A 20,557-nucleotide genomic window follows, 5' to 3' on the forward strand; every position below is an offset into this window, starting at 1 on the left:
TTTTAACTCTAATTGGCTGGTAATTTGGCCGCCTTTTTTAATATTCAGTGTATGGAGCAAAAAAAGGCGGCCAAATTACCAGCCAATTAGAGTTAAAAGAAATCAATTTATGATGCAGCAAGAGTGAATGTAGAACACAGCTGAAAGATAAAGGTTCAATGTTAAACTTTTTGTTAATTCCAATTAGTTGTATATCAGCATTCATTCTTGGCCGCTTCAGATATCAGCTATTTCAATTGCCAGTTACTTTCATGGGTGCACTTTTCTTGGCCGCTCCAGTTATCAGCTCTTTAAGTTACTAGTTATTTTTACTTTTATGAAGTCTTTCCCTACAACTGAGCTGTTTTTAATTACATTGGATTACAGGTACTTGTAGTTTCTTGGACGTGCCTTTTTTTACAATGAAGGTGTTTTTGAGGTGGATATCACTCATTTTTGTTATAGTGATAGTCCCACTCAGTGGAGGAACAACAAAATTGTTAAAAATTTGATGGTAACATTTAGATGACTGATATTTGGAAATTAGCAATAATATTATTATCTTGGAGAGTCAAACATGTGCACCTGTTATCTTGTTTGACAAAAACATGCACATTACAGACTGTTCACTCTGTAAATTTGGAAGTATGAATTTACAGTGTAGAATAGATCTAGACAGACTGTTTTATAGATTTATGTTTACTGTGGCATTCATTTACTATTTATAACATCTCATATTTGTGGTAAATGCTTTAGATTATGCTCATAATTAGCAAGTGCCTAATTAGTTACACAGCTAGCTAATAGCTATTGACTGTTCTATTAGAGTATATTTATCTTTTTTCTAATATTATTTACAAAATATATCTGTGGAATACTTCAGGAATTTTATGCTCAAACTTAGCTAAGTGTTAACTGGGTGCATAATAAATTATTACACAGCTAGCTATGCATAATTTTGACTGAATTCATAATACAGACAATTAATTTATTGTACAAACACTGATTGATGGTAATATGATGCAATGCTTACCAGCAGCTATAGTGATCTTACTTAGTTCACTGCAGCTATATACATGTAAGTCTCGGATTACATTTCAAGTGTTTTTGTGTTGTGGCACTGTAGGGAAACACTATGCATCTCTTCGTCTCAATAACTGTATCATCATCATAATTTTTAGATCAACTGTTGTAACTGGATTGACAAGGTGTAAAGATTTTCTAGTCATATAAAATCAATAAAGAGGGATCAGTAAAGAGAATGGAGAGAAACCAACAAGATATCAGATAATTGAACAAGAATCATAGGAGGAACAGTCAAAATGCACTTAAATAAAACATCTCAATTAATAAACTCTTTACTGATACAATAACCATGAACTCTGCTCTGACAATTATCTTATCATTGTGTTGAACATTATATAATTTGATTCTTAGTGTGGAGCTAGAGCCTTACATTTCCCGGCAGGCCTCATAGTACATGGAATAGCAATTTATACCGGCAGATGAAAGAATACCTTGTATACGCAACCTGAAAGCTAAATACATATAGTTATTATTAAGAGTCTATGCAAGCATATAACAAGAGTTCATTTTAATATGGGACTCTACTGAACTATCTTTTGGACAATGTATATAGGGCATCAGAAGATACAACCAGTGCATTGAGATCTGAGCCTTTTTGACTGGAATTAACAAACTTTCAAACTTGATGAAGCGAATTTGGTCACTGAAGGACTAGCTAAAAGTTGCAGTATACTTAGCTAAAATTCTCTGAGGGAGTATGTCCCAGAGGCCCAGACTATATAGACCAGTTGACTTAGCCTTAGCTACCACTTTCACCTTACTCTGGTGCCCCTGATGCATCAGCAACATAATAGAGTAGCTATAGAAAAAGCTAGTTAATGCCATAGGCATAGCTAGGGGCGGGAATTTGCCCTACCATCATGCGTTCTATGCGACCATATGCATCATCACACAAAAAATCCTATAGCTAGGCCATAGTACACATGTACCACATTGCTGAGCCATGACTAAGGACAAGTACTGTATATACAAGACTGACAATTATCACGTGATCTATTTAAGGGAAATCCCTTGGAATGTCCCTGCAACACTCCAAGCGGACACATGTGATACGCGGTTTTAATTAAAATTGAACAAATGTTGTATTTTAAAATGGCAGTCCAAGAAGGAGAGTGAGAGTAACGAGACAGAGTAATCAACATTAAGTCTTACTGAAACTGGATTTCATTTCATGGCGAGGTGTACTTTAATGCAGAGGCCGTACACCGTTGCTGAAGTATGAAAGAACCTGTGAAAGAATAAGAGTCTGGAGTGGAGGTTAACGAAACTGATTAGATCGAGGATTAGATCAACATCGACACACACCAATTAACCGCATTTGCAGTATTTTAGAGTCCTGCCAGGCGAGAACTCCTAGTAGCTCCACTAGCTCGTATTATCTCATGGCGAGATTGTAGTGACAAGGTGTACGGACCAATTACCAAAAAACCGTGGCTATCTTATCATTTGCCACTTACATCATCATCAGAAGTCTTGGAACTTTGGCTGCAGATGAAAAGTCAGTAAGTGAATCTGTGTCATATCGATGTTTGTATGAAAAAGTATACCCACTCACACGTTCTGGTCTAAATTACTGAATTTATGTACAGTGAAACATATGAAGAAGTTTGCTGCATGGCATGGACATTATTTTGTTTAATCACGGAACACTGTCATTTCACAAACTAACCTGCAGAACTAATTCACAGTGCTATTGTAACACTAATGTGGTGAAGGTTAATAATGGCTGTCAAGACATCAAAATAGATCAGAGCGTTCCTTTCCAAATATCTGGCATTCAATTCGCCATAGAAAAAGTAAGTGATTTTCAACCTTAAAATGACGAGCTTAAATTTCCTGATTTCCTTCTGCTATAGCTCATCTTAATCACTAATCACTGCTATTTCCAAATCTGGTTCGGAATCTGAGGTATCTATCACGTGTCATGGGTTATTATGCCTTTATTGCATGACCCCAAAATACTCAATACAAAATGTATGGGGGAATTTGCTACATCCGGTCAGTTTAGGCATTTGTAAGCCAAAATTTCCTTGAATTGGGGGCATCATTGTACTCGCAGAGAGTTGCTCTACACTTCGCAGAGAGTTGCTCTACACTTATCAAATTCAGAAAGTTACTAAACAGACTTGAGGTAGGTGGTACACAATAATTAATTTAATTTTTAATGATTTTTCAATTGAAATGTATTGGACATGCTGTTCCAGCTGGCATTTTTGCCATGAACAAAAGTATAGCAAATGTCTGCAAACTTCTTGATATGCCTGTCTATTCAGGTCTCTGTGTAACAATGTCAACTGTTTAAATGAATCAATCCCCAAATGTTTATTTTGTGTAAAAAGTGATAAATTTAAGTGTATTGCATTTAATGCTCACCTATCTGTTTTTACAGACAATCTAGTCATAGTGATTCACCCACTAATAGTGGATGTGGTTGTGATACTTAACTCTGGACCAGGTAGGACCTTTAAATTTCATACCATTGGTCTGTTGTGTTGTCAGATTACCAAGCAAGTTGTGTTTTGTGGTGACCACAAATCCAGCCCTAGTGATAATTGGCCAGTTGTCTGATTAGCAGCTTTGACTTCAGGTATGTACACAAGCTCACAGCAATTGCTTTATAAGTTGTACTTTTATGCACTAGTGTAACTTAATGTTATTTAAGATCAGGTATTGGTTGTAAAATGGGTTAAACAATATTGTCAGGTATTCACTTAGCTTAAAAGTGGGAATTGGTACAATTGCAATCCTGAATTTCCTGTTGTATAGCTAAGAAATATATTTACCATGTTGTACATTCTGTTTGGTGGCCACTTGTTGTTTGACAGGTCTCCTTGTGTTCATGTTTACGTACTTAGGCACCAAAACACATTTACGTTACCTCTGGTACACAGTGGCGGATCTAGAAATTTCAGCGGGGGTTTCAGATTCCACTCAACTTCAGCCTAGCTATAAGTCAAAGACCAAAAAAAAAAAAAAAAAGGTCACAACCTGCTGTAGAACGTCGTAATTGTGATTTCAAAGGCTAAAGTATGAAGTTTTCATTTTACACCCATACGACGACTCGTCAATAAATTTTGGGCATGCTATTTCCAGAGGGGGTTTCAGCTGAAACCATTGCAACCCCCCTGTATCTGCCACTGGTACAGATTCACTTATAGTCTTAAATATAATTTTTAAAATGTTAATTCAGTGCCTGCTTGTTCTTTTACAGGGCTCAATTTACCTTGTGTCATCATGCAGATATCCAAGAAATAATCACTAGGTGTTAAACTGATGTTTATTAAATTTTGGTTATGTGTTGTAATAGCATTGTTATGCGTTCACTCTACCACAAGAAATTTTCATGAATTTTGCAGCCATCTTATCCACAATTAGAATTGCCTCATTTGTTCTGTCACGGCAGTTCACACTTCCACAACAGTTTCATAACTTCCACAAAGCACCATCAGTTTAAGGTCGAGTGTAGTGGCTTTCATTATGTACGTAAACTAATGTAGGGCAACAAAGTTTTGTCTGGAATGTGGTTCGTGGTTTCTGACTGTACATGAGTTTTCAGTGGTCATTCCACACAACTTACAAAAATTAATATTTCTTGTATCATAAGTGGTGCATGGCACTAAATGGAGTATTGACTAATGATTTATAGTGTCTGTACATTCTTCACGCTTTCACACCTTGTTTATAAGACATCTGCCGATTATAAACGTTCGCATGGGGCGTGGCACTAAATGGACTCTAAAAGATTTCTGCTCAAAACGCCTTCCCTAGGGAACTTACGGGTCTGCACACTTTCGCAACTTGTTTGTCAGACATTAGGGCTTGTGTCCACATCGTGTCTTTAAAAGTTATTGTAGGGATTACAGGTTTGAATGGAGAAAATACGTGTAGGACCAACCAGAATCAGATAATGTCAGGCCTAGATGGCCGGTACAAACACGGGTAAGATGACTGGTATAATGTGACGATACGTGTAACACAAGGTAGAGAATAAAGTGAAATATGTCTAAATATGGCTATATTTTTTATTTTAGCAAGGTCGCAAGAAAACGATGACGACTAAAGATTTTTTTATTACGTAACACAATACAAATCCATTGAGAGATGTTGCATAATCCAGGGCTAATATTGCAAAACCGACCCTACATGTAAATAACTCACAGTAGTGGCCGCGTCTTTTAATTGGGCGTGCGCTTCGTAGTTTCTTGGCCGCGCGCCTCACTACCGTGAGTCTTGATATGTAACTAGTTACTTATAAAAGTAACTGTCCCAACACTGCATGTAGTGATCAATAGTCATTACATTGACATACCCATTTCACTAGTAAGACAGATATTCTTGATGAGTTCTTTGGAGTGGCCATCCCAGCAACTCACCACTGATGCCTGTTCAGCCATAGTGAACACTAACAGGCAATCATCTGCCACATAACACTCAATGGCTACCACCAGGCCAGTTGTAGTAAGAGGCAATGAAATTATATTATCTTGTATTTGTTGATGATCACACTCGGCAATGTCTACTGGAAACCGCAGGATCTCTATGAGATCAGGTCCAGTACTGCACCACAGCTCAACATGTGTTTCACACCAGCAAGCCTTCATTGTTTCTAACACTGCACCCCTTAGTTCATAGCAATACTTTACCCAGCTGTCTGAATGTTGGTTGTCTTCCAATGACAGGAGGTGAACATTTCCAAATGATTGGCCAGCAAACAAGGCAGTGAGGTTGTATGCATACGCCTCCAAACACTGCAGGGCACAAACACACTTGGGACATGCTGCTTTTTGGTATGGAGTAGTCAGTGTCATCTTGGATGCATCATATATGGCTAACTGGTCAGCATAACCCACCACCACTGATGTGTGTAGCTGACACACACATATCTTATCGTCCATATCATATGGTATCTTTTCAGCAGTCTAAAAGTACAAAAGAGCTGATTATGGAATGCAACAAGTCATGTGTATGTGTGTATACGCTTGCAATTGAAAATGTATATTAATAATGTAAATGTATAAACGATTTCCTAACCATGAATTCCAATCTACGTGTAGATTGGATGTTTAGTTGTATCACACTGAGCTCAATCTTTGAGCATACACTAGGATCATCTTGTCTTTTAACAGGACACTCAGTAACAGCCAACAAACACTGTACACCATTGGCAAACACCACAGCAATGGTGGATATAGAACTAAACATGTCTAATGTGTATTTGTTCACAAGAGATGATTGGAAATTTTGCAGCAGGGTAGACATCTTCTCAGCAGAGGGACGCTTGGAGTAATCTTGTTTCCAGCATGAAAGAAGACACTCATAGAAAATTATAGGGTAAACTGGATCCTGTGTATAGTAAAGGACATTTCATAATGTTGTGTATATGCACATGAAAGTGTAGATATGTGTGCATGCATGTCACTGTGTACGTATGTGAGTACGTGTGTGTGTGTGTGTGTGTGTGTGTGTGTGTGTATGTGTGTGTGTGTGTGTGTGTGTGTGTGCGCGCGCGCGTGTGTATGTGTGGGTGTCCTTGTTTTGCACCTGGTAACATCTAGCACTGTACTTGTTGGTGGTATGGCTAATGTAAGCACCCCTGTCACCGGTATCATGGCAATTCCTTCACATTAGCCTTGCAAGCCAAGCACACACTCAAGCAATTCCTATTTGTAGGAGGACTGGCCTATATAACCCAGACCCTGGTATATTGTCCTAAGGTTTGTCTGTCCTCCTAGAAGGTTGTTCACCTGACATAAATAAACAGTGTTGTAAATGGGTTATTCAGCATTCCCTGGTTAGGTGAGTAGGGTGTTGGTAGGGACTGCTGGACAGGTGGCAAAGAGATGTGCATGTGTTTGTGTGTGATGTGGTGTGGTGTGATTATGCTAATGTCAACAATACTCATTACCATTGTTGTAAATTTTGGTCGTTTCCCTGCTATGATGAATTGCTCAAAATTAGGAATTCCTCTCAGAGGAATATTTCTCAGTGTCAACATCACATATAATACCATTGCCAAGGAGTAGATATCCACCTGGTAGTTTAAAGTCAGACTATACACATCATGTATTAAAACTAATTACCTTTTCATTGCAACCACTCACTACTGAGATGTCAGCGACTTCAGGAGCTTTGTAACCTTCACTACCTTTATTACACAAGAGCTGGAATGCAGTGACTTTGATACCAACTCCAAAATCACTCAATTTTACAAGCACTTTAGCACCATTAATGTGTAAACAACTGTCACAGTTCCACTTCTGAGGGTTATTTGCAGATACATGGTTCTCATCAGGATATGAGAACACCAGGATATTAATTGGCTTTACATCTCTGTGGACTATTTGTTTACTATGTAAATACTTCAGAGCTGAAGAAATCTATACACAAACAAGCTGATCACATTACACAAACAAACAATAAACCTACTTGTTGAATTGTGAGCAATATAGCTGTAGAACACATCAAGTTGTCTCGGTATTTATACTTATTGATAATTGACTGCAGGTCCCCCATTGGGGCTAACTCCAGCATAATTCCATAAGGTTTTAAGAATACACCAAGAATATTTACAATGTGAGGGTGGACCTCAAAATAGAGCAACTTGTCTATCTCTTTCCGAACACTTTTGTAAGTATGCTCAGTGACCTGACCACCAGCTAGAGACTGTGATTTAATGATTTTAATAGCCATATTTGTCTGGTAATCCTGTAACATATTGATCAGTAATCCTACAGCAATGACAGAACATACACTCACCTTGAACACATTACCGAAAGCACCAGAGGATTCCTTTTCTAGCTCTCCATAGTGTTGACTAAATGATGCTAGAGTATACACTTTATCCACTGGCATGTCCTGAAACATCTAAATCACACCTGAGATAGCCACAAGTTTATACCAAACAAAATAAAACATACCAAGTCTGGAGCTAGACAGTCAAGCAGTAGGTATCCATGTTTGGGGCAAGCTATTCTATCACTATTGTCAGCCTCCAACAGACACTGATTAATGTGAAAATAGTAAATGATATCTTTTTCTTGTGATAAGTCCTTCATGGTGTGGTGTTTGATACAACAGTGTACCTTCTCCTGTAACCCTGTAGGTTCAAGAGCACTTGACTCATAAATTAATTGATCACATTTATCCCCTACGCAAAATGGACAAGGGATTAGTTCCTTCACCCAGAGTAAATCTCCAAAAAACTTTGGTTGATGAAACACTTCTGACAGTAAATTATCAATAGTTTCAACAGCAAATGCCAACAATTCAGCAGTATGTCGGAACATGTCGGGAACACATGTTATTAGTTGCTCAGAGTCAGAGGAAGTGACAAATGCAAAATCATTTACTTCAATTAGAACCCCTGAATTTAATTTGAACTTTGATTTCATCCACTGATGTTCACTGATATAATGTAAGTTAGTTAAATCTATTTTGCTGCATTGAGTATTCTTATGCATGTGCACATAGTTCCTGCCAGCCACGCCCACAGCCAACAAGGTTGTGTTCTTAACTGTAAGCCAAATATTGTGTTTGGTATAATTCCACCGTGGAGCATAATCCTCAGAAACATCTTCTTTGCACTGACTCAGGGTTTTATTTACTATTTCAAAGAATACCTTTTCTTTTAAAAAATGTGAAATTAGTTGTGGCCAAAAGCCAATAGGAATTCCATTGAAGACATACAGTCGACGTACCACTACTCCAGTACTTAACATCTGTATTGGTGGAATTGGTAATGGGGGGTGTTCAGGTTGTACTGGTTTAAGCACCAGAGTAGGTGGACGAGGGAAAGTCCCTAACATCAATGCTGCATTAGGCAGATCATCCTCCAACAATGCTGGTACTAAGAGTATATTAAAACCCAATGGAACTACAATGTGATAGCTCTCCAATAATTCAATGACAGCATTTAGATGTCTTTTTTGGACTTTTTTCATTTTAAGTCTATCTTCTAGATGATCTCTCTGAATTAATCCAGTGACATGACCTGTTAAAGTATCCTACAGCACATTTATGTCATCAGTTGTTATACTCACCGTATCCTGTTGGGACAAGAGTCTTAGATACTGACAAATTAATTACAGAATAAAGCCATTCAGGATCGATGAAGTAGTACTTGGACAATTGTCCAAAATCAAAGTGAATTATAAGTCCTGGAATGGAACAAACAATAAGTTACATATGTCACATCTACTGTGTTGTCATCACCTTTGCTCTGTAAGTACCACAGAATTGTTTTTATTTCTTCTTCAGGAATATTAACACTTTGAGAAGTTGCAATTGCCCTGTTAACCATATAAGCACTTATAAAGGGTAGTAAAATGTTAAATCAACTATCATAATAGCAACCCACAAAGTACATACATACCAAACAAAATGACAATGAAATACCAGCATCGGTTTACTTCATTAAAAGATACATACACAACGATGTGCACCAACTGAAGTCTGCAAAAGTCATGCTTCACCATTGACTTCTCTTAATAGCACAACACACTAAAGTATTTCATTACAGGTTTTTGCAATTGAATTTGTCACCTTCGCAATGACTTTGTCCAGTTCACAGTAGAGTTTGTCGCTTTTGCAGTAGAATTCGTCCCGTTTGCAATTGAATTCATCGGTTTTGCAATTGAATTTGTTGCTTTTGCATTAGAATAACTCTGCAACAAGATTGGCAACTGCAGCAAACACGAAAACAAGATGTAGCAGCTGTTTTGTGATCTTGTTGAAGTACAACTGTTGTAAACAACTCTTTATAAGGCAATAATTCTTCTGCTACAGCTTCTTCAACAGCATGCAATTATGCTTCACCAGTGGTTATGGGTGTGGTCACTCGCAAACAAGTTAATTAACTCAAATGGCTTTGTGTATAGAGTTCCAGTTACCCTGTAGTGTCTCAAGTGGTATTCTCCATGCCAAAAATGATCCACCTTGTGATGAGCAGCTAGTTTATTGCAGTCAATGTAATTATGACGAATTCTTGTGCAAACGGGATGAATTCTATTGCAAAAGCAACAAACCCTACTGCAAACGGGATGAAGTCAATTGCTAAAACCTGTAGTAACTATAGGTACTTCACCTACAGTGGGACTTTTTCCTTTTATTATGCACTCTTTGAGTTCAAAGTTTTACATAGTAACAAAATAACCTACGTAACATTGGAAGCCCCACTGTATAAACATTACCTGTCCTATACCGAACAAGTGTAAGAAATTTTACATTTGAGTAGCCTAAGGGATTACAGAAAAAAAAAAACTATGAAACAAGGGAGGTCAGCAGCTATAGTATTTGACATTAAATTCCTAGTTCAGCTTGTCAGTAGTATCTGGCTATGACTAAAGTAGAGATATTAAATGTCAACTAGTATAGCTTCAGGTGTAGATGACCTCTGCTTATTTTTGATGATCCCCCGCTCAACTGTAAAATTTCTAATTTTTCCTTACACTTGTTTGTTTACTTTTTTTTGCAGTATCATAATTCAATACTGTTGCATACTGCATAAAAGGAAAGAATAACTGATTGATTGTGTATTCCAATTGTCAATGACCAAAATACAAAATTGCCATTTAGCTTTCTTTTCTACTTGTTATTTTAGCATTGCAAATGAAGAACAGTATGAGAAGTGCCTCTGTAATCAATCCATTGCTACAGAAATTACAGGTGAACATGCACCACGACTATCAATTGCGAAGTGGCTATTTTGCTTCGGTTTCAGCTATGTTCCAAGTGTTACAAATGAAGAACAGTATGAGAAGTGCCTCTGCAATCACTCCAGACACACTATGGAAAATAAAGCACTGAAACCATGCCACGAGTTACTACCAATTAACACCTACATGGTAGTGAAGAAAGAAATGGGACACAAAGGAGGAGGACAGACCACATTGTAGCTGCTGAGATAGGTGAAAAGGTATATCTAGGACTGAAGTGATGTCAAACAGTGCAGAAATCAAGCCTGTAGCCTTATTCATAGTCAAGTTATACTTAGCTGCAGGCATCAGGTAGACAATCAGTTTATAGAAAAGTTCATTAAATTAAAAAAAAAATCAAAGAAATTTGTTGGAAGGGTTTGGGGACATTTATGGGCTTGGGTATGCCTCACCAATACTGCCAACTGTAATGAAGGAAAAGTGAGGCTGGTTTTTGGGTGATATGCTTGGGCTAGAAAGCCCAAACCTCCATGATCCTACTAGACAGTACTACTGTATGGTGTGATATACAATTGAAACTCATAAAAAAATTGTGACCTGTTGAGTGAAAACCTTGTTTCCATCCTGTTTTTGAGATAAATGCCATTGTAGTAGAGTGACTAAGTAAAAATTCTGATAAAAGCACCTAACTTTTAATAATTAGATATAGTGCCATTCAAATTACTAAACATTGGGGAAGCCATAAATATGATCAACAGTGAATATGCTGAAACTTTGCACCTGCATAGAGAAGCAAGGGATGGTCATACCCAAAAGCTGATTAAGGGAGGTGTCCATCCAGGTTATTAGCTTGCAATGCTAAGAAGCAAGGGCAGGGTATACAAAGCCATATATATACTATATATTATTTCTATTGGATTGTGCTATACTGAAATATTGGCTCCGTTGGAAAAGTTTGTTTTACCAATTTTGAAAGATTTTCTGATTGCACCTGTAAATTTGAAATACATTCATGCTATTTATGCAAAAACAAAGATTTAGAAAATACTTGTCTGGTTTCCTGATCAGCTAGAAATGGGTTTATGAAAGACTGTAGCAGCAGGAGACCAAGAGCCAGGTGGAGCACAGAAGAGTCCGGGGACCGAAGGGGAGGTCGCGTGAGCAGAATGCGTGAAGAGAAGTTTGACCATAAGAAAAGAGATGACTGACATTGTGCATAGTAATAGTAGAATTTGTGAATGCAAATTGTCATGACATTGTCATTAGTTGGACTAAAACTGTGTCTGCAAAGGCACATTTCTACAACTTGGAGAGTTCCACTGAGATCAGCATATGTTAGTGATTTGGTCATAGTAGGTCCCTGCTCACACCAGAATAAGAAAACATGGATTCCTGTACAACATGCAAGGAAGAAGTTACAAGCCATGGAATGTGACTTGTGTGATTCATGGGAGCATTTCACCTGTGTCTGGGAGCATGATTGGGTGGATCAAGAGTAATATCAGCCCTGATGAATTAAGTTGCATAGTAGGTACATGTGTTCCAGGTGCTGTAAATTAGGTTCTATTGCTAAGCAATTCTGTAAATTAGAGTCAGACTGTGAACGCTTAATGTCTGAGTGGCTGGCCAGCACATGCATAGCGGACAATAGGAAGGAATTAATTAGAACCTTGAGGGCAGAGGATGAGAAACTCCAGACAAGATTGGAGTGTGTTGAGGAACATTTGTAGCAAACAACCACGAGGGTGTTAGATGGTGATGGCAAGGTTGGTGGGCCTGTCGGGTCGATTGATAATAAGGTTGACACTGTTACAGTAGTTAAGACTGATTTAAGTGGTGAGAGCGTAGCGATGCCTACTCTCAGTGTTTCAAATTATGACTCGAGTGAGATGCTGTTGAATGACTCCCAAGCCATCCACATCGCAGGTTGCCAGCTCTACTACAACAGAAGATAGACCCTTACCCTCCTGGATTCCAAGCATTAACCAGTTGAATAGACATGCAGGCAAGCAAGCAGAAGACAACTTCAAGGTCTAGTTACAAGACTATGTGGAAGCTATTGAAGATTGTGGCTGGGATTATGAGAAGTGTGCTAGATGGTTTTCCTGGTTTCTCACAGGACCTGCCAAGGCTACCTGGCAACAAACAGTATCAGCAGAACACAAGGCAGATTGGAACAAAATTACCAAAGTGATTGTGGTCAGTATGGAATCCACCTTGACCTGAGGATGGCATACCAATGTTGTCACAAACTCCACTATGAGCAGTTTGGCTCAGTTCAAGGGCTCCTCAATTCAATGAGAGAGTGCCAGTGTACGTCTCCATTGAAGCTGACTCATGAAGTGCTTGAGTAATTTCTTTGGAACAAGGTTCTGGATGAGCTCCAGAAGGAAGTGAAGGAGATTACCACAGATGGGTCGGTGCAGGAACTCCTGCACAAACTGTTATAAGCTGAGACTATAATTAATACAAGAATGAGAGCGACCCAAAATCTGCAGTCACAAAGAAGCCAGCCAGTTCACAATCAGGAAAAGGCCACATTCAACAGAGTACCTCACGACAGAGCTCAGGAGGTAACTACCAGGGTGACAGCCATAGAAATGAGAAGCCAAAGGATAAGCCTACAGTAAGGTTAGGAGCAGAGATGAGTGCTCATGGTCCAAAATGCTGTAAGTGTCAGAGGAAGGGACATTTGGCTAAAGAGTGACCAGATGCCAAACAGCGAGTCCCATCAAGAAGAGTCCCATTTCTTGGCCGCCACTTTGGACTTCACACCTTTTTTCACCCTGGCCTTTTTGGGGGCCGCACTCTTTTTTTACAGCTTGGCTGTTTTGGTTCAGATAATATAGCCACTCATCCCTTGTCCACTTAGAAAGCAGTATGATTTAAACATTTGTGCAACCACTCTACATCAAATTTTCAGTCTGAAACACGAAATAGCTGTAGCTTCTGGGGGTGTATGCCCCCAGACCCCCTGCTCCATATACCCACTACCTGGTGCACCCCCCATTTTCAAACCCTGGATCCGCCCCTGCATTGGGTTTCTTTCCACATGTATTTTTAAGTGCCTTGTTAATAATTTCTTTGTGAATATGCTCTATAGGCACTGTATAAATTAATTGCTTCGTTCTTCTTGTGTCTATTGCCGTAACTCCAAAAGCACTTATCAGAAAAGGCTGAAACTTTAACAGCCCATCGGTTTTTCCCTCTAGACAACAAAAAAAAGTGAGGAAAATACAAACAAGTCGGGTTTTTGCTTAGCAGGTCACAAATTTCACTGACTTTACTGCAACACACAGGAACACAAACACATAGTTATAAAATTGTCTACCCTACTCAAAAATTTGTTTAAAAGTATCTAAGAGCACCACTGCTGAAAAGCTGTGAGTATCAACGCTACAAAACTTACCGGTATGCATTAAAACGGGTGCACAAAAAACAAAATGTTACACAAAATAGAACAGAGATCAACAACAACAAAAAAAAGTTGTGACATAGGCAGGGATTGAATCTGGGTAGGTTTAAAACTTTAGGTTAACAGTTTGTTGTGGAGACACCGTAGTGGTTTGTCTATGGATGGCATTAATGTAGATCAGCTTTTCAGTGAGTTTTCCCTACACCAGTTTCTTCAACATTCATATACTGTAAAAAATAAACAGATTTACAGTAACAATGTTCAGGTTGCGAGATGATGAGTGTTTTATTCACTAAATCGATATACTACTATGTAGCATCTGTACTTATACTCCCACTTAACATTCTTTGTAAGATAGCACGCAGGCCTTACAACACAGTAAAGGGAAATACTCCACCAGAAGAAGTGCACCCTAACACCACCCTGGGAGATGTATGTAGGTGATAAAGTGAAATACACTGTAGTTATCTCATCACAGTCTTGGATAGCATAATGGTGAATGGTCAATAGTCAAGATACTATTTAAGCAGTTAACAAAAGGCTGCTTACTCAAAATCTTGGTACTGAAGAACAGGAAAAACTTCTCCTGCTCTGAAAATCTTCATCCCAGCTCTAATTACTTTGTTTTGAAAAAAAATATAACTAACAGGAATCATTTCATCCATCATCTTCATACTTGGAGGAGATCTCATAGCAATGGCCAGTTCATCTATAGCACAAAAAAAAACAAAAAAAACAGCATGCACTAACTGTATAGACAAAGTACACACACAGACACACAGACACACCTAAGGGTAAATCAAGGTTTAGTGCAGTATCATAAATGTCATCTCTTAGCTCATTAACCAGTAAATCTAAAAATCGTTTCTTCTTTATTAACCCAACAAAATGTATGCTAGCAATCTTAGGCCAACCGTTTGGCAGGTCTTCACAGCATTCTTTGGAAAAATACTGAAGAATAAGTTGCTCATATCTTCTGATCAATGTTTTGTGGTCAGATTGTGGTATAAAATCCAAATGAGTACCAACTATGATAACCACAGACTTTGGAGATTTAATCTATAAAAAGAATAATACTATTTTGGTAATATCTTTACAGTTGCTCACATGAATTCCTAGCAACCATGGAAGAAGGCTATACACCCCATCATCACCATCCAACATATTCCATACCAACAGGTAAAGAGTACGAGAGTGAAAGAACAACTGATGAATGGAGTGGTATTCTTCCTGTGGAGTAGTACAATAACAGCAAGTGGAAAAGTTATCACATGAATATACCCTTCCATCACAGTCCCATGTGTAGAATTCAATCTCAGGGTGTTGGCCTGTTGGGTATTTGCAGTAATGCCACATGCTAATCTTAATCCCAACACCAGTACTATCACTGCTATCTGGAGGCAACCCTCCTACATCAGGAAAAAGTGACTCCTCAAATCCTTCTTTAGCTCTAAGATGTTTTAATAGAGTGGTCTTTCCTTTTCTAAGCATACCAAATCCTCCTTCAGCTCTAAGATGTTGTAATAGAGTGGTCTTTCCTTTTCCAAGCATACCCAATATCATCAATCTCAGTGAGTTGTTCCTCTCAACTCTATAATGATAGAATGTGATTACACTAGAATAGTAAAGAGCTGTCATTACCTCTCCATCATTAAACGAAGGTAGGCTAACTTTTCAGCAGTAGTAAACCATGTGTTTAATATGCTTGCATTTGGAGCTGAAATACCATCATACTTGAAAGAAAAAAGTTGTTTCAGCCTTGACAATTCATATGGAATTGTTTCTATACCAGGATTATTACTGATATCTAACGCTCTCAAGGAAGGCTGGCGGAGAATAAAGTCAGGAAATTCTTTCAGCTGATTATTACTTAGGTTTAGTTGCAACAGTTGTTTATAGTACAATATGCCATCATATCTGGTGTTGATGTTATCATCAATCATGTTGTGGCTCATATCAAGATGATCCAAGTTGACAAGTTTTTTGTGAGAGAAATGAGTACATGTCTGCCTTGAGCCATAAAAATGTTTACGAGGACACATCATAGAGGGGTAAGTTTCATCTTGCGCAAACGTTTTTCCTAAAAACTTAGTTAGTCTGTTCCTACTGAGATCTAACTGCTTAAGCAGCCATGGAAGATTCCTAACACTAGGTGTAACATTTAGTTCATTGTCAGCTATCATTAGTGTTTTTAAGGATGGTGCTAAGCAGGCAAGATTTGGGGGAATAGTTTGAAGTTGGTTGTTATTCAGTTGAAGATTTGTCAACTGCCGACCATGTGATGAGGGACCATGTACCTCCTCAGCTGAGAGTGTGCCAACGTCTTCAAATTCAATCATTTCACTAGATGCCATCATTGTTTGTCTGCAAGAATGGCTGTAATGACTGCTTGTACCAATGCTGCCAGAGTGAACACTGCCGTCCACACTATACAACTCAGGTTTACCAACATCTCCTCCTACACAAGTGGGAACAGGCAGTTCTGTAAGAAGATTGTTATTTACACTGAGTTGAGTCAAACAAGGGGTAAACCACAGTTCCACTGGTAGTTCTGCAATTTTATTATTGTCCAAATTTAATTCCACTAAATTTGGTAAACTAAAAAGCTGTCGAGGAACAATTTCAATAACATTACCAGACAAGCTTAGTTTTACGATAGGAATTCTATGTATTTCAAGTCCATCAAGGTCTAACTTCTCTACAACATTATTGTCAAAATTTAACTCTTTTAATTTGGGAAGCATGAGAAGTTCTTTTGCAATAGTAGTGATCTTATTGTCAGAAAAAACTGCTGACTCCAGCTCTTCACATGCAAAGAAAACCAAATCATCACTGACTTTACTAATTCCTGTTAACTTGTTTTTGGACACGTTCAAAACTTTCAACTTCATAAATTCAAACAATCTTAATGGCAGTTCTCCGGTAAGCCCAGTGTTATACAGATCAATTATTGTTAGTGTCTTGTTGAAACACTTCAAAACCCACTGAAAGAATATATCATTGTTAACTTGACAGGCAATAGATATGGGAGTACGATCGTGGGTGTTATTATGAACCAGAGTAGGAGTTCGTTCATTAATGTGTTGTAGTAGGTTGGGGTATTTTCTGTACAGAGCATCGAGGATGTTGAGGTTTGTTCTTCTCCCCATCAAGTGCAGCACATTTAAAGTTCCTTGGAGCAGTACAGTATCGGGATCATTGATTCTTGCTATCAGACGAATGGCAACTTCATCATAGCAACATCTGTATGCCCTATGATTTATACAATATGTCTAGAATATTACAGTATTGCTATAATTAGTAGCCTACCACTCTAAAAGCGTTTTGTGATCATTATCCACTTTGCTGAGTGGAGTTGCAGTAGCCAATGTAACATCCTTTAGTTCCATTAAAAGTCCTTCAAGACAAAAAAAAAATTGACTAATTTTAATATCTAGTCCATTGTGAAGGACTCAGACTGATTAGTATGATTATGAATATAATTAGTTGTCACAGTTTTAGGTTTATGGTTTTTGTTGAATGTTTTAATTATAGGTGTTAGCTGTAATTGATCTGGCAACTTCCAGAAGCTTCTAGAACATATTGTAATTTAATTAGCAACTGTAATCTTATAATAGCTGCTACTGTTATCATTTTGGTGGTGTTTTTGTGTGTGATTTTCAAGTCATTAGTATTCGTTAAAGCTTGAGTGTTATCTTACGCGTGGTCTCCATTACATCCATCATTTACTTTTGTTACTGTATGAAAGTTAGCACTTTACTGCCAAAATTATAGTCTAAACATAAGACTTACTTTTCTTTCACAAAACATGCTTTCAAAGCAACCCACTTTCAAAGCAACCCACTTTCAAAGCAACCCACTTTCAAAGCAACCCAATAAGCTTTCAACAAGTATCTACTGAAGTGTTATTATATTACAACGAATTTCTACTGACTGACTAATTGACTGACTGACTGATTAACCTCAGCTGAGTATAACTCAACTATGGTCACTGTTACGGGCTTGATATCTTCACTGTTATGTGTTATGTTCCTTTTTCCTATTGCAGCAACTATAGACTTTTATATCTTGCCAATCAAACCACACACGCATATATTGCATACTGTCACTACGTACAGATAATGGACACTCAGGCTTATACAGTATTTATACACAACTATATAGTTGTACAGTTGGTTCATGTCAACCTGGCCTCTTGTTACATGAACCAGCTACTTAAATGCTGTAAAGTTCTTTAAATGCAGAACTGATTATCAATAAAGTGGTTTGATACAAGCAAGAGAAGAGGTGAGTTTTGAGGCTCTAAAATATTCTATACATTTATGCATACAAGTCTATGTCTCCGTAATATAAGGAGGCATAGCCATTGTGCAGTTGCTTCTATTTAGATAACAATATGGAAAGTGGTAATGGGTTACATTCTGTGCAAGACATAATGACATCATGATGTTATGCTCAACCCACAATGATTTTTATCCACTAGGAGAGTACTTACTAAGTAACAATGTAACAATGGGACAATTGTTTTCCACATTCACTGGGAATATGTCTTTCTCCCCTAACTTGTAGGACACCATTGGGTCAGCACCATTCCTCCATAACAGCATGATGATAGTGAGGGAGAGAGTGACCGTATCCTTCTGCATTATGTTGCTCTCTTCATGATGATATTGTAGATACTGTAGTATGTGGTAAAGTAGCAACAATATTAACCATACTCACTCTGGCATTAGTAACAATGTTAGCTGCAAAATGTAGTGGTGTCTATAGTGAAATAATATAACAGTACTATGGCATAACACAAGCAGATTACCCATCCCACATATGCTGGATTGAGTTCAGTCATCTCATGCCCTACATCATCCTCAGTAACCATGTGGTTTACATCCACTTTAATAGTAACATGGTCATCATTGCTTTACTTACTACATAAACATAAGTATGCTCACCTGTGTCTTTGGTCTCAGTCAGTACCAACTCAACCATGTCAACACTACCATGGAACACTGCCTTTCTTAATAACTTGTTGAAGAAACCTCTCTTATAACAGATACCCACACTTGCATCATTAATTACTCTTGACAAGTGGTCCTTAGGATTTATTTCACCCCTGCCTTCAGCATGTCTGAACAACTCCTCCTATCTCAGTAATAAAATGCACATAAATTTCTAAATATCACAACGTACCATTGAGTTTGTTGTTTCATGTGATATGGTATTCTCAGGATCAAGTGCAGAAAATAAATATGTAGATAACTTTTTCGGTGATGCTTCAATAACAGTTCGTCCTTCAACTATACCTGAGTACTGATATATACACACTAGCTGCTACAAATTCAAACTAATATAGTTTTGGAAATTTTAGGTTAGAAATAAAAAAAAGCAATGAAACAAGGGAGGTCACCTGTACCCACAGATATACTATTGGGCATTATAATTCCTACTTTTGTCAGATACAGCCTGTTGATAGTCCGCCCATGACTGAAATATAGAAGCAGCTGCAGATGTATGACTTCCATATTGCTTTTATGCTCCCTACATACGTAAACATAACAATTCTAATTTTCCCTTACACTTGCTTTTATATATTGTTTTGCAACGAGCCATGATTTATTACTGGTGAGCGTATACCGCATCAAAGGGAAGAATGGTGCCAACCACATCAATTAAGCAATTGAATATGCCCTGACTATCAATTACTGAAAGGGATGAGGTCATTCTGCTTTGTTTTCAGCTATGTTCTACTTGTTGTACAGCATCACAAACAAAGAACAGTATGAGAAGTGCCTTTGCAATCAATCTACTGACTATAAAATTATGGACAATTCTCACACTGAAACCATGATATGTTACCCTGAGTCAACATCTATGCAGCAATGGAGAAAGAAATAGGACACAAGGAGGACAAAAATAAGTCAAGGATGCATGCACTATAACTGCTGCGGTTGGCAAAAGGCACGTCTTGGGCCCAGTGATGCCAAACAGTAAACAAATCAAACCCATAGCCTCAAGCATAGTCAAGTTATACTTTGCTGGAGATATCTGCAGTCAGTCAGTCAGCCATTTGGTTGGTCAGTCAGTTGGTCCGTCCATCCATCCATCCATCAGCCAGTCAGTCAGTTGTTCAGGCATGAGGGTGGGTGGGTGGGTGGGTGGGTGGGCGGGCGGGCGGGCGGGCGGGCAGGCAGGCAGGCAGGCAGGCAGTCAGATTTTTGGGTGATGCTTTTGGGCAGGAAAGTCCAAACCCTCATGATCCAGTACTACCATACTGTATAATGAAAGTTCAAACATTGCTGCTGGACTCAATCCTGACCCTAACTAAGGTTTACCTGCTAAGGATAATGATGCTTTTTATTGTTTATGTTCAACATTATCACCAGCCAATGCATTTCACTGTGCAAAAAAATATGTTTTCATGGTGTTT

The 20,557-nt window shown here is 38.2% G+C and overlaps 1 protein-coding gene and 1 long non-coding RNA gene across 3 annotated transcripts in view; one reads left to right on the plus strand and one right to left on the minus strand.

Moving 5' to 3' along the window:
• LOC136265950 (leucine-rich repeat serine/threonine-protein kinase 1-like) overlaps window positions 1-20,557 on the minus strand; it is a 34,957-nt gene that overhangs the window by 1,766 nt on the left and 12,634 nt on the right. Inside the window, exons 5-24 of the mRNA XM_066060892.1 lie at window positions 19,321-19,440; window positions 19,083-19,272; window positions 18,947-19,023; window positions 18,856-18,897; window positions 18,629-18,812; window positions 17,443-17,530; window positions 15,775-17,385; window positions 15,415-15,724; window positions 15,241-15,363; window positions 14,922-15,192; window positions 14,683-14,842; window positions 9,277-9,353; window positions 9,105-9,221; window positions 7,983-9,055; window positions 7,822-7,929; window positions 7,492-7,770; window positions 7,146-7,442; window positions 6,971-7,096; window positions 6,097-6,408; window positions 5,375-5,984 (exon numbers count right to left, since the gene is read on the minus strand). Coding sequence (XP_065916964.1) covers window positions 5,375-5,984; window positions 6,097-6,408; window positions 6,971-7,096; window positions 7,146-7,442; window positions 7,492-7,770; window positions 7,822-7,929; window positions 7,983-9,055; window positions 9,105-9,221; window positions 9,277-9,353; window positions 14,683-14,842; window positions 14,922-15,192; window positions 15,241-15,363; window positions 15,415-15,724; window positions 15,775-17,385; window positions 17,443-17,530; window positions 18,629-18,812; window positions 18,856-18,897; window positions 18,947-19,023; window positions 19,083-19,272; window positions 19,321-19,440 — 6,175 coding nt within the window. The remainder of the gene's footprint in view (window positions 1-5,374; window positions 5,985-6,096; window positions 6,409-6,970; window positions 7,097-7,145; window positions 7,443-7,491; window positions 7,771-7,821; window positions 7,930-7,982; window positions 9,056-9,104; window positions 9,222-9,276; window positions 9,354-14,682; window positions 14,843-14,921; window positions 15,193-15,240; window positions 15,364-15,414; window positions 15,725-15,774; window positions 17,386-17,442; window positions 17,531-18,628; window positions 18,813-18,855; window positions 18,898-18,946; window positions 19,024-19,082; window positions 19,273-19,320; window positions 19,441-20,557) is intronic.
• On the plus strand, window positions 2,127-4,195 carry LOC136265951 (uncharacterized). 2 transcript variants are annotated; one of them, XR_010705822.1, is made up of 3 exons: window positions 2,127-2,567; window positions 3,455-3,520; window positions 3,565-4,195. It is a non-coding gene; the product is annotated as an uncharacterized lncRNA (long non-coding RNA). The 2 variants fall into 2 exon arrangements; XR_010705823.1 differs by having other exon boundaries at window positions 3,464-3,520.

Source organism: Dysidea avara, chromosome 9 (genome assembly GCF_963678975.1).
Source record: "Dysidea avara chromosome 9, odDysAvar1.4, whole genome shotgun sequence".
Lineage (NCBI taxonomy): Eukaryota > Metazoa > Porifera > Demospongiae > Dictyoceratida > Dysideidae > Dysidea > Dysidea avara.